The 14,166-nt window shown below is 45.2% G+C and overlaps 1 protein-coding gene across 1 annotated transcript in view; it reads left to right on the top strand.

Annotated features, from left to right (window-relative positions):
* CASQ1 (calsequestrin 1) overlaps nt 1–14,166 on the top strand; it is a 109,027-nt gene that overhangs the window by 54,267 nt on the left and 40,594 nt on the right. Inside the window, 2 exon segments of the mRNA XM_030187108.1 lie at nt 804–877; nt 1,927–2,057. Coding sequence (XP_030042968.1) covers nt 804–877; nt 1,927–2,057 — 205 coding nt within the window.

Genomic DNA, 14,166 nt, shown 5'->3' with positions numbered 1-14,166 from the left:
ACTAGGCCACTCCTCCACTCAGCAACATTCCATGTAGAATCTCAAATAGTAGCAACGTTCGATGTTCCACTGCACTAACCACTAGGCTACTCCTCCATTAGCAACGTTCCATGTAGAAGCCTGCCCTTGCAGATCAGCAACGCAGCTGCGCAGGCTTCTGCTTCTGTGAGTCTGACGCAGACTCACAGAAACAGAAGCCTGCGCGGTCGCACTGCTGATCTGCAAGGGCAGGCTTCTGTTTCTCTGTCCCAGGAGGGCTCACAATCTAAGTTTGTACCTGAGGCAGTGGAGGGTTAAGTGACTTGCCCAAGATCACAAGGAGCAGCAGTGGGATTTGAACTGGGCACCATGGGATTTTGAGCCTGGCACACTAAGCTACTCCTCCACTCCATTATATCACCCAAATCATATCAGGCTGTTGAAGGTTGGGCAGATCTGAAATCAAATCACAATTAAGTCATAGCTATCTTAAACTTGTCAGGGGCATCACTATATGGACACCTCCAAAGTAGAAAATAGGATTGATACATATATTAGGAAAGCTTTACATCTCTAAAGAGGGCTAAGCCCCTTTGCATTTTTAATTCCAAGACCCAGTGCCTTCTTGGACTTGCAGAGTTTTATGGGATGTTGGAACTTACTTTTCTATGGTCTACAGGTGTTGTGGTAGATGCTTGAAGCAGCCTGCTATGTGAAAATGGCTAGTAACAGATTACTAATGAGTGCCAAATTTGATAGGCTACAGGGATATTAAAGCATACCAAAATGTACATTGATAATCTAAATCTGTTTACTTCTTTAAGATTTCAAGGCCTATGAAGACGCAGCTGAAGAATTCCATCCCTACATCTCTTTCTATGCCACTTTTGATGGCAAGGTATGAGAATATACATTCCATATATATTAATACTAGTAGAAGTACTAGGAAAAAGCAGCAAGACGCGGCAGAGGGGAGAGGAATAGGAATCATAGGGAAGTATTTAGAGACAAGATCTCATCAACAGCTAAACCATAATAAACAAAATTACCCCGTTGTTGATTTTTAAGGTATTTTAATACATTTTTCACATTTGACCAACAAATTTATTTTTAAATATTTATACAAGTGAAGGGAAGAAAGTAGCCATCTTGGTTTCCAAGAACTTCAGATTCCCAGGATGTATGACATCACTGACCAAAGCTGAAGCAGACATACATAACAGTCAGGTTAAAGAGGAGAGTGTAGTAGAGCCTCAATTTGCCTTAGTACCTTAAATCATGAAAAACTAACCTGTGATAACTGAAAAGCATTCATTTCACAATGTAAAACCAACTGGAACTGGTTGATCAATTCACCGATTAAGAAAGTTAACGGGCAGTCTTATTCTAAGTAAGACATAATCTTAAAAAGGCGAGTTGAGAGAAATTTCCTCAGTTTTTATACCAGCCTAATATATGCTAAGTGAATGCATTTAATTATTCCTTTTGCCTTCTTGCTTGTTTGGCTGTGTGCTTTTTCCAATACAAAATAGCACCGTCTTTCACAAGCTATCAAGAGAATAAAGTTTCCTACACAGTTGTACGCAAATGCAGTTCACCACTGTTTACTGTGCCTTCAGGGTGTTCTGCAATGCTGTAGAATCATTGTATTACTTGGTATTTATTAATCCAGCTTTCTTCCTCTCTCTCTTTCTACATGCCCTCCATTTTCCTCTCTATCTCATATTCTGCTTACCCACCCTTCTTTTTCCCTCTACAATTCTTCACTCTCTTTATTTTCCAACAATACTTCTGTTGCCTCTATATTCTTGCTCCCTCCGTCCACTCATCTTCCTTCCCCTTTCCTGTCTCTTTGTCCCTTGTGTTGCTGCTACCTTCCTCCCTCCCTCCCTCCCTCCCCCCCCCCCCCCCCCCCCCCCCCCCCCGCCTTCCACTTTTAATGTGTAGGTTGCCAGGAAGCTGAGCTTGAAGCTGAACCAGATTGACTATTATGAGCCCTTCCACAGTGAGCCAATCACCATTCCCAACAAACCCAACAGCGAACAGGAGATTGTAGACTTCCTTGAGGAGAATAAGAGGTACATAGTCTAATAAGTGGGAAGGGCTATATGATGGAGATGAAGGGCAATATTCAAAGAGCAGCTATACTTTCATCTGAACATATAACTGCTTTTTAAAAAAATGTCCAAGGTATACATTCTATACATATAGGACTAGATTCTGTATATGGTGCCGAAAAAAAAACCACTTAGTGCTATTCTATAACAGGTGCGGTTTATAGAATATGTGTTTCACCCAGACCCATGACTAAATTTAGGCATGACCAATGACGCCAATTAAAACCCAGTGTAGATGCCCATGCCTAACTTAGTTACGGATCGGGCATATTCTATAACAGTGCACATAGTTTGTAGGAACATTCATGACCCGCCCATGCTCCTCCCATGGCCATGACCCCTTTGGAGATCAGTGCATTAGAATTTACCAGTGGCGTATGTGGGGCCACAGGGGCCTGGGCCCCCCCAACTTTTCTCTGGGTCTCTGGTTTTGCTGGTGGGGTCCCCAACCCCCCACCAGCTGAAGCGTTGTCCAACGCCGGTCTCTGGGTCCACCGCGTTGCCTGTCCTGCTCTGTTTTCCCCTCACTTCCGGCACACTCCTTTTAGTGAAACTGAGCATGCTCAATTTCACTACAAGGAGTGAAGGACATGAGGGGAAGACAGAGCAGAAATCACCTGTGCTGGTGGCATTCCAGGCGATGAAAGTGATGTTGATTCAAGAAGATAGACATTCCAGACTGTTGCACTTCTCTCACATCTTCTAATGGGGCATCTCAGGAAATAAACTTTCAAACCGGGCACCAAACCTAGAATTCCCTCACTCACTGCCATCGGACTTTTATCTCCTCAAATCTTGTTGCCCCTTATCCCCCTGGATTCTATATATTGTTGCTAGTGTTCCGTGCCAAAATCCAAGCGTATTCTAAAACAACACGTGTAATTGTCTTAACGAAAACAGGACTTAACGAGCAATAATGAGCATTAATTAGCAATAATTAGAATTTGCACACACAACTCGCTAAGTGTATTCTGTAACGCAGAGCCCCTAAATTCAAATGTGTGCAGCCAAAAAGAGGCGTGGTTATAGGTGGGGAAACGGGCATTTCGTGGGCATTCCAAAATTTACACGCACTGTTATAGAATATGCCCCTCTGTGCCTAAATCTACGCCATGTTTCCCTTGGTGTAAATGGATGCGCATAGTTCTAGGCACTGGGATATCAACTAAGCATATTCTGTATAACGTGCCTAAATCTAGGCGCCGCTTCTAGAACACGCTTGGACGGAAATTTGTTCCACGTGGATTTTTCAGGCGCTATATATAGAATCTGGCCCTATGTGTGAAAAACCTTCATGGGAGTACAGATGGCTAGATGGTACATCCAATATGTGACAATGATGATGAAGGTGCTTTTGACTGTGGATGATCACAATGCAGCAGAATATCGTAGCTGGCTATCTTTGACTGGGGGCTGCAGGACAAACCTTCCTCCAATCCGACAGCTGCCTTCAACTATTCCGTTTCTATAGCAGCATGGAAAAATCCTGCTGCCATAGAAACGTGGCATCCAATTGGCCTAACATATTACATTCTCCAAAGAACTATCTCTATCTCCTTTTCTCTCTTTGCCACTATTAATTTCCTTGACATTCTTAAAGACACCAGAATGTTTTATCCAAAGTATTGAGCACGGTTTGACCCAGAAATTAATGAGAATCAGAAACAGAGGAAGAGATTATACTGTCCATTAAAATGAGGCCTGGCCCCAAGACCTTGTGGGGAGATTCATTGCTCCTGCAAGTCCCACCTTCATGCCTACTCCGATTCTAAAGAGGAAGCTACTTCTCTTTAATGGAAACCACCCCTTCATCCCTTTACAATACTTAGTTCCATGTATTTAATAGCTGATTTTCCATCTTTGTTTTACCAGATTTCCTTCTCTCACAAAAACTGGTCTCAAATCAGCTTGCATTCATCCATAAATGCTGCACCTGCGTGTACGTCTTACAGCAGAATTCAATTACAGATCCTTCACCATGCGTCATTGCAAGAAGATGCTTTTGGCTATTTAATTTCAGCTAACGCTTGTGTTATTCAAGTCAATCAGCAGTTGTCCAACCCAGCCAGTTGCCATCCTTGTGAGAGCTGAAGGAATTAGAGTTGAGGCACCCAGGCCCCTCATTCCTGACTGCTGGGAAGTTTACTTAGTCTACTTCCTCCTTCAGGTTATGGTGTCAGTGCCAAAACTTGAGATGTAGAGCATGGCCCAGGTCACCTGCTGAAGCGTAACCGAGTATTCCAAAGAACAGGAGCCAGGGTTGGGTCTCAGAATCCAAATGGGATCTACATGTCTGACTATATGGTTGCCCTTGGATCAATGGGCTGGCCAAAAACTGTTGAGGTTTTTTAGCTAATGCATCAATTAATTCTGGGCTCAGTATGTTTTTCCCAGCTCTGTCACACTAAGGGTTTCTGATGGAACAAGAGCAGAAAAGTAGTAATAGCTGGGCCTGCATAGTTTTCATTCATGACCTGTGCATCAAGTCTGTGTACTCGATCAGGAATGCCACTCATTGCCTGGCCCTTTTTATGTAAGTTTGGGAAGCATCAATGTATGCAGTGAATGCCAAAGCCATGTTGTAGATTGGAAACTTACTCAATGTAAGTAAAATTAAACATGAAACCCCCTATTTTCAAGATTTTCATTTATTATTTATCTATGGCTAGACTTCTAAAGATAGGACCTATAAAGGTTATAGTGTAGTTGTGCTAGAACAAGAGCTGACCCTAGGGGAGTGTGAGACCTGCGGAGAATCAGCCAGGGCAGGGTTTTCCTGGGATTGAAGGGTCATGGAGGCCCCATGTGGCACTCAGTAACCCCTGATCACTCCACAGTGGGAGAAATGACAGCTCTTAGCTTCACAGCACTCTGTTGCAGTCTTTGGGGCAGGAAAGTGACAACAAACTGTGGGCAATACTGACAGATAATTCTACATAAGGCAGGGTTGGACAGAGAGTGGTCTGGACCCTCGGGCAATAAGTACCATTGGGACCCCCCTGGTCATGCTTCCACCCCGGTCCTGCTGCCACCTCCCTAGTCCTGCTGTCTTCCTCTCTCCCTGTCAGCCTTTTCTTTTGGTCCTGCAGCTAAATCAGCCATCTGTCACTGACACTGGAACGTTTCTCTGCTGCAGCCTGCTTATGGAAGAAGGAAGCTACATCAGAAGGGGATGGGCCATGGTAGAGGGAAGTTACGGCATCAGCTGCAGATGGACAATTTAGTTGCCAGTGTCCCTGCTTGCGAAGGGGAGGTTCAAGGACAGGAGACAAGGGCATCCCAGTCCCGGTCCCAGAGAAGAGAGTGGGAGGGAAGAACTGAGGGCTCCCCCCCCCCCCCCACACACACACACAGCCCTGGGCCTTCAGGCACTGTCCAGTTGCCCGTATGGTCAGTCCACCCCTGACTGCAGGGCTACTGCAGTGATATGCAGCCTCATTATATCATGGGGTCTGGGGCAATTGCCCATGTTTTCTCCCCCTAAGGACAGCTGTGGCTGAGACCAAAACACTAGTTACATACCCTGGCCCCTCTTTCCTGGCCATCAGATAGTTTACTTACAATCTAATTCCTCTCCCTCAAGAAAAGTGAGGGTGCTGGCCCTGGAAGACTAATTCTTGTACCATGCATTTTTCACAGCGGCAAAATTCTGAACCTATTTATTGTAAAAATGAATCACACATATTGTATTTAGTGTGGGGGGAGCTTTGAACTTTATGGTTTATGAAGCAGCTCCATGTTATACAATAATATTTTCTTACTCTTTCCACATGAGTCACGGGTATACATCTACCCTCCTTCATCGAGGATCTCACAGAATTTGAATGAGCCAGCAAAATGAGTTTGAGATGAGTGTCAGAATAGATATGTACAAAATAAGACATCTAGGGAGAAAATATCCACATTTTTCTTAGACAAGGGTAGCCGGTTCCCTGATGCACTGGAGCTGAAGATGACCTCAGAGCAGTGGTGTTCCTTGGTCGGCTGCCACCCGGGGCGGATCGCCGCTGCACACCCTCCTGTGTGCAGCGTTGTCCCCTCCCCGGGTGCAGCATAGTCACCCCCCCCCCCCCCCAGCACATTGCCTCGAAACACGCCCCCCCCCCCCCCCGAGTGCATTGTTCTCAGCTCTTGCGGTGCTGAGAGCAGCCGCACGGCTCTTGGCTCTGCCGGTTCTCTCCTTCCTGGAACAGGAAGTAACATTAGAGAGAGAGCAAGGGAACCTGCGGAGCCGACAGCCGCGTGGCTGCTCCCTGCACCCCCCCCCCTGCAGTGTGCACCTGGGGCGGACGGCCCCCACCGCCCCACCCTTGGTACGCCGCTGCCTCAGAGGCAGGTAGACAGTTCTTTTTAGTGTCTATGACTCTAAAATTACAGCCTTCTCCACCATCCCTTCCCCAGGCACACAGAACAGGTATTAATGGTCCTTATCAGCTGGTTGTATAATATTTGAACAGTATCTGGACAGTCTCACTGGAAAAATAACTTAAGAAGTTTGGAAAAATGTTTCTCATTCAGGGGCCCATTTACAGAGCAGCGTAAGCCCAGCGCAGGCTTACCACTCGCTCTTCTGGGACTACCACCAACCCAATGCGGCTGCCAGCAGTAGTCCCGCCCTGAGTGTGCGCCAGTTCTGAGGGAAAAAGAAAACCCCTGGAAATGGCTTGCGCAGAGGTAATCCGGCGGTAATCGGGCAGCGTTGCGCACTACCCAGATACCGCTGGGTTAGCATGGGAGCCCTTATCGCTACTTCAGTAGGTGGCGGTAAGGGCTTCCCATCACATGGCCACGCGGTAAGAGTTCTGTTACAGAATGGCCATGTGTGACTGGGGGCTTTTTACCCACTGTGGTAAAAAAAGCCCTGGCACGCGGGAAAACTGGCCCTGCCAATACTGCATGGCCCTTTTTTCCGCAGCTTGGTAAAAGGACCTTCAGTTATTCATATACGAATTCACCCGTCAAAAATATCCAACCTCACTGAAACTTAAAAGTGGAGAAAAAATACCTCAGAGTACTTATTTGTTTAAGAAACTCAAATTCAAAATATTCCATCACAGGTCAAAAAAACTTCACTCTATATTTTAAACAAATTTTGAATCTTAAATTAAATCATAATATTTTCAACAACAAAAAATGTTTAATGACTGGTGAAACATCAAGTATATGAATTGGGAACAGTTCATAATTTCAACATCCATACTTAGGGGTCCTTTTACTAAGGTATACTAATGGATTTAGCATACGCTAATGATTAGCATGCGTGAAATGATAAGACCATTATATTCCTATGGGCATCTTATTATTTAGTGCACACTAAATCCGTTAGCGCACCTTAGTAAAAGTACCCCTTAGTGTTTAAATCACATTTAGCTCAATCTTCATTAGGCCATCCATAACTCCCATCATTTTTGGCTTCACATAGGAAAGTCTTCATAGCCAATCAATCACCATCCCTGATAGGGACTCCCTGTTTTGCAGAAAACTAATGAATAAGGGGAAAATTCCTCTGTTCCTTGAGCACTGCATTCTCAAAATTGTGGCGAGTTTCTCAAGACGCCACCCTGAGAATGACAAAGACAAATCAAACTCAGGTATACATATAAAGTATCACAAACCATGTAAAATGAGTTTATCTTGTTGGGCAGACTGGATGGACCGTTCAGGTCTTTATCTGCCATCATTTACTATGTTATGTTACTATTAGGCTCATTTTCAAAGCACTTAGCCTCCCAAAGTTCCATAGAAACCTATGGAACTTAGCCTCCCGAAGTGCTTTGAAAATATGCCTCTATGTGTCATGCTTCTCGCCGGTCACGAACAGTGAGCCCTTGGACCACTACCGATGACCAGCAGTGGCAGAAGAACCCCTCAAACAGGCAGCAAGGCACAGACCGGACTGGAGCCGCTGGACAGGAGTAGCAGCAGAAGCAACAAGCTGGAACTGGCAGAGCAGGAACCCCAGTCTTCACCTGCGCTTAGCGCTTTTCCCCAGGAGTTGAGCCCCTGGGTGCAGGCGGCCGGCAGGGCTTAACAGGACAGGGCAGGCGCTGGACTGGAACAGAAGCACAGGCAGCGAGCAGAAGGAAAGTCCACGAAGCAAACAAGGTCTAGGGCAGGCAGCAGCAGAAGAATAAGCCAGAAAACAGACAAGGTCTAGCTGACACGAAAAGTAGCAAAGTAGCACTGCAACAAAACTCTCACAGTCTAAGACTACACTGAGGACCTCTGTTGCAAGGCAAACTAGAAAGCGCCCAGGTGGTTAATAAGGGCAAACAACAAGGGAGTTCATCAGGTAAGGATGCTGCTTGGTTCCAAAAATCCCAAGCCAGTCTGGACGGCTGGAAAACCCGGACCGACATGACTTCTGGAACATGGGAAACGGCAAGAAGGTAGTCCACAGCAGCCACCAGGTCTTGCCAGCAGGGGCTGAGATGGATGAGAGCCTGAAACATGGGCAAAATCGTAACACTATGATGTCATCCAACTCCTGAAACAAAGCAAAGGTGGAAGTGGGACTGTACCACAAAACCAAGGCAAACCACGATAGAAAGCGTCCAAAAGTTTATTTGCTAGCGGGAAGTCTGACCCAAAGAAAAGACCCAACACGAGCCGTGTTTCGGCTAAAGAGCCTTCCTCAGGGGTCGAAACTGTTCAAATCAAAAACATGTGGAACAAACGTACTCCTGAAGTGATGATGTCACTTGTAGAGAGTGCGCTTCTGCTAGAGTAATGAGCCGTCAGTTAAGCATGTGGACCCCATCTCATGCGTGAACGTAATTGGCTCTACGCAAAACATACTCTTCACAAGGTAGAGCCAATTATGTTCATGCACGACATTTCCCCTGAAGAAGCTCCCAGTAGTGAAACGGGACCTCCTTGGGATAAGCATTAAAGCTAAGTTTAGCTTTTTGAACATAATTTTTGCTATTATGGAGTTACATATTGTATATAGGTACTTACTTTGTACCTGGGGCAAAGTGAGTTGCCCAGAATCACAAGGAGCTGCAATGGGAATTGAACCCAGTTCCCCTGTTTTGCAGGCTACTGCACTAACCATTAGACCACTCCTTCAACTTTCAGGCCCCTTGCAGCCCCAATCTCCTCCTTTCAGATACTCTCAGGTGTGGTTAAGATTTGGGGTATAGGATATATCCGGGACTCCAGTCTCTCTTCTCAAACTTCTCAGCCTCTGCAGTCTCTCAGTTTCTTTTGTCCTCTCTGTGACTTACTTCTCATCAGATGCTCCTCATGCTCAACCGCAAAATTGGATGCACCCAGGCTTTGGGTCCCACCTCCTATCACACAGGCTGCCCACATGTACCGACACTGCTTCTGGACACCAATTCTTTCCCCAACTCGGACATAGAGTTGGATTAAGTGTTTTCCCTCTTCTTGAGGATAGGATCTCCCTGGTGATCCCTCGTTTTGCCTCCCTAAGGCAAATGGGAGTTGTTCTATAAAATAGGCACTAATATTTACATGGCAATTACTCGCATAAATGTTTACAATAATGGCATATACATGTGTATGTGTTTACATGCACACATAAATGCCAAAAATGTGCCGAAGTGCTATTCTGTATATTTGAAAGAACACTTTTCAGTTGTAACGATGGTGCTGTTCACCTCGTCGTAGATCAACCCGTTTTCTCCTATTTTCTTATTTATTTATTTTCAATCGTTTCTTGAATAAACTTCTTCTTAAATACTTCTTAAATACTTTTAAATCTTTTTCCAAGAGAGATAGAATATTATAACTTAGCTTTGAAGAGACTTTAAGCAGCAATGTATCTCCAATTTAAACCTCTACCGACTTGGCCAGGTTTCGAAGGTCTTCTTCAGGGAAGAGGTTTACATTTAGAACTTCACTTCTTCGTATAAACAAAATGGCTGCCATTTTGTTTATATGAAGAAGTGAAGTTCTAAATGTAAACCTGTTCTCTGAAGAAGACCTTCGAAACCTTGTAAAGTTTCCTATGGCTGTATATAGAAGATTTACAGAACATTTTTCCTTTATAACTATAATATGTATTTACTAAATTATCTGGATTGTAATGTGGGATACAAATGTCATTATCAAACATATAAACGGCAAGTGACCGTACTCACTTGCAACTGCGCAGTACAGACTTCCCTCTCTGTCCTGCCCTCGCGTCAAGACGTCAAGACGTCATGACGTCAGAGGGCGGAACAGAGAGGGAAATGGAGTCGAATTGTCGGATGACGATGCTGCCGCCTGGAATGGAACATCGCGCGAAACAACCTCCACCCCCCCCCCCATCCCCGTCGCTGCTCCTGCCCCCCTCCGTATCGGGCCCCCTGCACTGACCTGACAGTGCCTCTCACCTCCGTAGCGCTTTCACACCGAGGTAAAGATACCTTGAAATCATGTGGATATTTCCCCAAAATCATCATCTTAGCATATGGGAACAGACTTAAAGATATAAGAGAGACATTTAAATACCTACATGGCATAAATGCACAGGAGGCAGGTCTCTTTCAATAGAAAGGAAGCTCTGGAACGAGGGGGCATAGGATGAAGGTGAAAGGGAACAGACTCAGGAGTAACCTGAGGAAATATGTCTTCACAGAAAGGGTGGTGAATTTGTGGAATGGCCTCCCAGTGGAAGTGGTGGAGACGAAAACAGTATCTGAATTCAAGAAAGCTTGGTACAAGTACCTAGGATCTCTGAGGGAGTGATAGGGAGAGTAGAAGGCATGGATGGGCAGATTGGATAGGCCATATGGTCTTTATCTGTCTTTGTTTTCTCTGTTTCTATATTTCTCAATATACAGTGACAGCCAAAAAGGCTGACACGATCGACAAACGTAATCAAATATGGAATAAAGGAGTTATGCAAATTTGTTGTGTGCCCACGTATGAATACTGTGGGCAAGAAAAGGGTGCAGAGAAAGGAGCACAGATGTTTGAGGGGCTGTATCACAACAACAAGGAGAGACTCAAAAAGGCCAATTTCATAGAAAGTTGCCAATGTATGAAGGGGGGGGGGGGGGGAACCTTATTTGCAGCCTAGTATGTGACTTTATAAAATCCAATCACGAATCCTGAAAAAAACACCACCTAGATCAGGGGTGCTCAATCTGCAACCCAGTTGGGTTTTCAGGATTTCCAGAATGAATATGTACGAGATCTATTTGCATACAATGGAGGCAGTGCATGCAAATAGATCTCATCATTGGGACAATGCTGAAAACTCAACTGGGTTGCGGCCCTCAAGGTCCGACATTGAACACCCCTGACCTAGACTGAGGTTGCCGAGATTTACGTCTAACTGCGCTGTATGCTCTTTTACATGCGAGGTCATTTTATTGCTTTACGCTCATATAGTGGCATAAATGCATGAAAAATCCTTTTCATAAAATGAGGGCTTTTCATCCCGAAAAAGAGACCGCTGAGGGGAGATATTGGGGGAGGCATAAATTCATGAGATGGGTGGAGAAAGTTGTAAAACAGTGGTTCTCAGCCCAGACTTTGGGACACGCCTAGTCAGTTTAGCTTTCAGGGTATCCCAGTGGCGTACCAAGGGGGGGCGGTGGGGTCGGTCCGCCCAGGGTGCACACCGCTGGGGGGTGCCGCGGCGCGACTGCTCCTCCGAGTTCGATAAACTTCGTTCGTTCGCTGCAGCTCCCTCTGCCCCGGAACAGGTTACTTCCTGTTCCGGGGCAGAAGGAGCTGCAGCGAACAAACGAAGTTTAGCGAACTCGTAGGCGCAGGCACGCACCGCGGCACCCCCCCCAGCGGCGTGCACCCAGGGGGTTGTCATTTCGCCGGAGGGGGGGAGGTGTCATCTAGCGGGGGGGGGCACGCTGCACCCGGGGGGGGGCACATCGGCGCTCCGCCCCGGGTGCCATCCAGGCCAGGAACGCCACTGGGGTATCCACAATGAATATGCATGAGATAATTTGTATGCTGTGCCTTCACTGTATACGAATGTAGCTCATGCACACTCATTACGTGTATCAAGAACTGGGTTGAGAACCACTCCTGTAAAGAGTTGAAAAAGAAAATGATAATGTGGAGGGGGGGAGAGGCAGCTTGATTCATCTGGGTATGTCCTGCAAGTCATTACATCGTTACAGTCTAATCAACTTATGTAACAGCTAGAAGGATACCCAGGCGCATCACCCTCCCCCATTCATTTACTTTGCAGTGTTTTTCAGCACTGAAAACAAGAACACTGTTGTTATCATCTAACCTATAATTTGCTCGTTTAATCTTCTGTTATCATTCTCTCTTAGCTGCATTTGCATTTAAGTGAGTATAATTCATGAAAGTTATTCACATATAGATTCAGTTAATCAAAAGAAACAAAAAAGTGTCACCTACAGCCTGACTGTTGACCTTTAGCTCTACATATGTTCGTGGACTGACATGGCAGCCACTCCACTTGAGTGGAGTAATCACAATGAGAAAAGTATAACCAGCAGATTGTAGAATTTATCAGCCCCGCATTCCTTGCACTCTGAAGATAAATTATTACTTTTGTGCCATCCTTCTACCTTATTAGACTAAACAAGTATCATTCCTCCATATTTTATCTTGAAGGTGCTATGTTATGGAATGCACTGCCGACTGAATTACGCAAAATTGTTTCAGTGGCTCAATTCGAAAGCATATTTATTTAGGCAAGCCTCTGCCTCCTATTAAGTATTTATTGAAACTTCCCCACTCTGCTGTCAAATTGATACGTTAACATGTTTTATTGATATTTTGGTTGGGTTTTTTTTTTGGTTCATTGTGAAATTTCGATGTTCATTTTCAAAGCACATAGACTTACAAAATTACACGGAGGGGCATTTTCGATATGACATCTAAGTCGGACATTGGACATATTGCGCTAAACGTCCCAAATCCGAATAGGAAATATGGCCATTTTCGAAACAGCAAAACGTCTATCTTTTTTTTTCAAAAATGACCACATGCAAGATGTTTTTGTGCTCTGTGTGTTATCTTTTTGGGCCATTTTCAAGAAAAACCAAAATCATTCAAGTGTAAAACGTAGAAAATCAAGCCATTGGGACGTAGGAGGAGCCAGCATTCTTAGCAAACTGGTCACATAGACATCCCAGGAGAGCAATGGGGTATCCTTGGGGGCACTGCAGTAGACTTTGCATAAAAGTTCCCAGGTATACATCTCACCTTTACTCCCTATGCTGAGCCCTCCAAAACCCGCCAAAAACCTATCGCACCCAAATATATACCACTACAATAGTCCTTATAGGTGAAGGAGCACCTATATGTGGGTACAGTATGTTTTGGGGGAGTGTGGGAGGGCTCACACTTTCCACCACAAGTGTAACAGGTAGTGTGGGAAATGGGTCTGGGTCCTCCTCTCTAGAGTGCACTCCACTGACCACTCCACTACTCCAGGGACCTGCTTGTTACTCTAATAGACCTGGCTATAACATCTGAAGCTGTCATAGAGGCTGGTAAGTAATATTTTTAATCACATCTTTGGGGGGAGGGAGGTATGGCTGTAAAATGTCCAAGTGTTAGGAACGCCCTAAACCTACCCCTGACACACCCCCTTGTGAGTTGAATGCACTGCAGATTAATTGCATAAATAAATGTTTGCAAACTAGGTTTCGAAAACACAGATTTGGATGTTTTGAGAAGAAATTCATCCAAATGCTGCTTTATGACACTTTTTGGATGTTTTTCTCTTTCAGAAATGAGCCCCATAGTAAACTATCCGCCTTATTTTCAAAAGAGAAAGACGCTCATATTTCGACCCAAATCGGGAGATGGGCGTCTTTCTCCCGTGGGCGGCCAAATCAGTATAATCGAAAGCCGATTTTGGGCATCTTCAACTGCACTCCGTTGCGGAAACGGCCAAAGTTGACGGGGGCATGTTGGAGGCGTGGTGAAGGCAGGACTGTGGCGTGGTTATCGGCCGCACAGAAATGGGCGGCTTTCGCCAATAATGGAAAAAAACAGCCGTTTTTAGCGAGAATTTAGGGCACTTTTTTTGGACCCTTTTTTTTCACGAACAAGTCCCAAAAAAGTGCCCTAAATGACCAGATGACCATTGGAGGGAATCAGGGATGAC

The sequence above is a fragment of the Microcaecilia unicolor genome, chromosome 14, assembly GCF_901765095.1.
Source record: "Microcaecilia unicolor chromosome 14, aMicUni1.1, whole genome shotgun sequence".
Lineage (NCBI taxonomy): Eukaryota > Metazoa > Chordata > Amphibia > Gymnophiona > Siphonopidae > Microcaecilia > Microcaecilia unicolor.
Note: the sequence above shows the minus strand (reverse complement) of the source record. Positions and strands in the feature narration are given on the sequence as shown.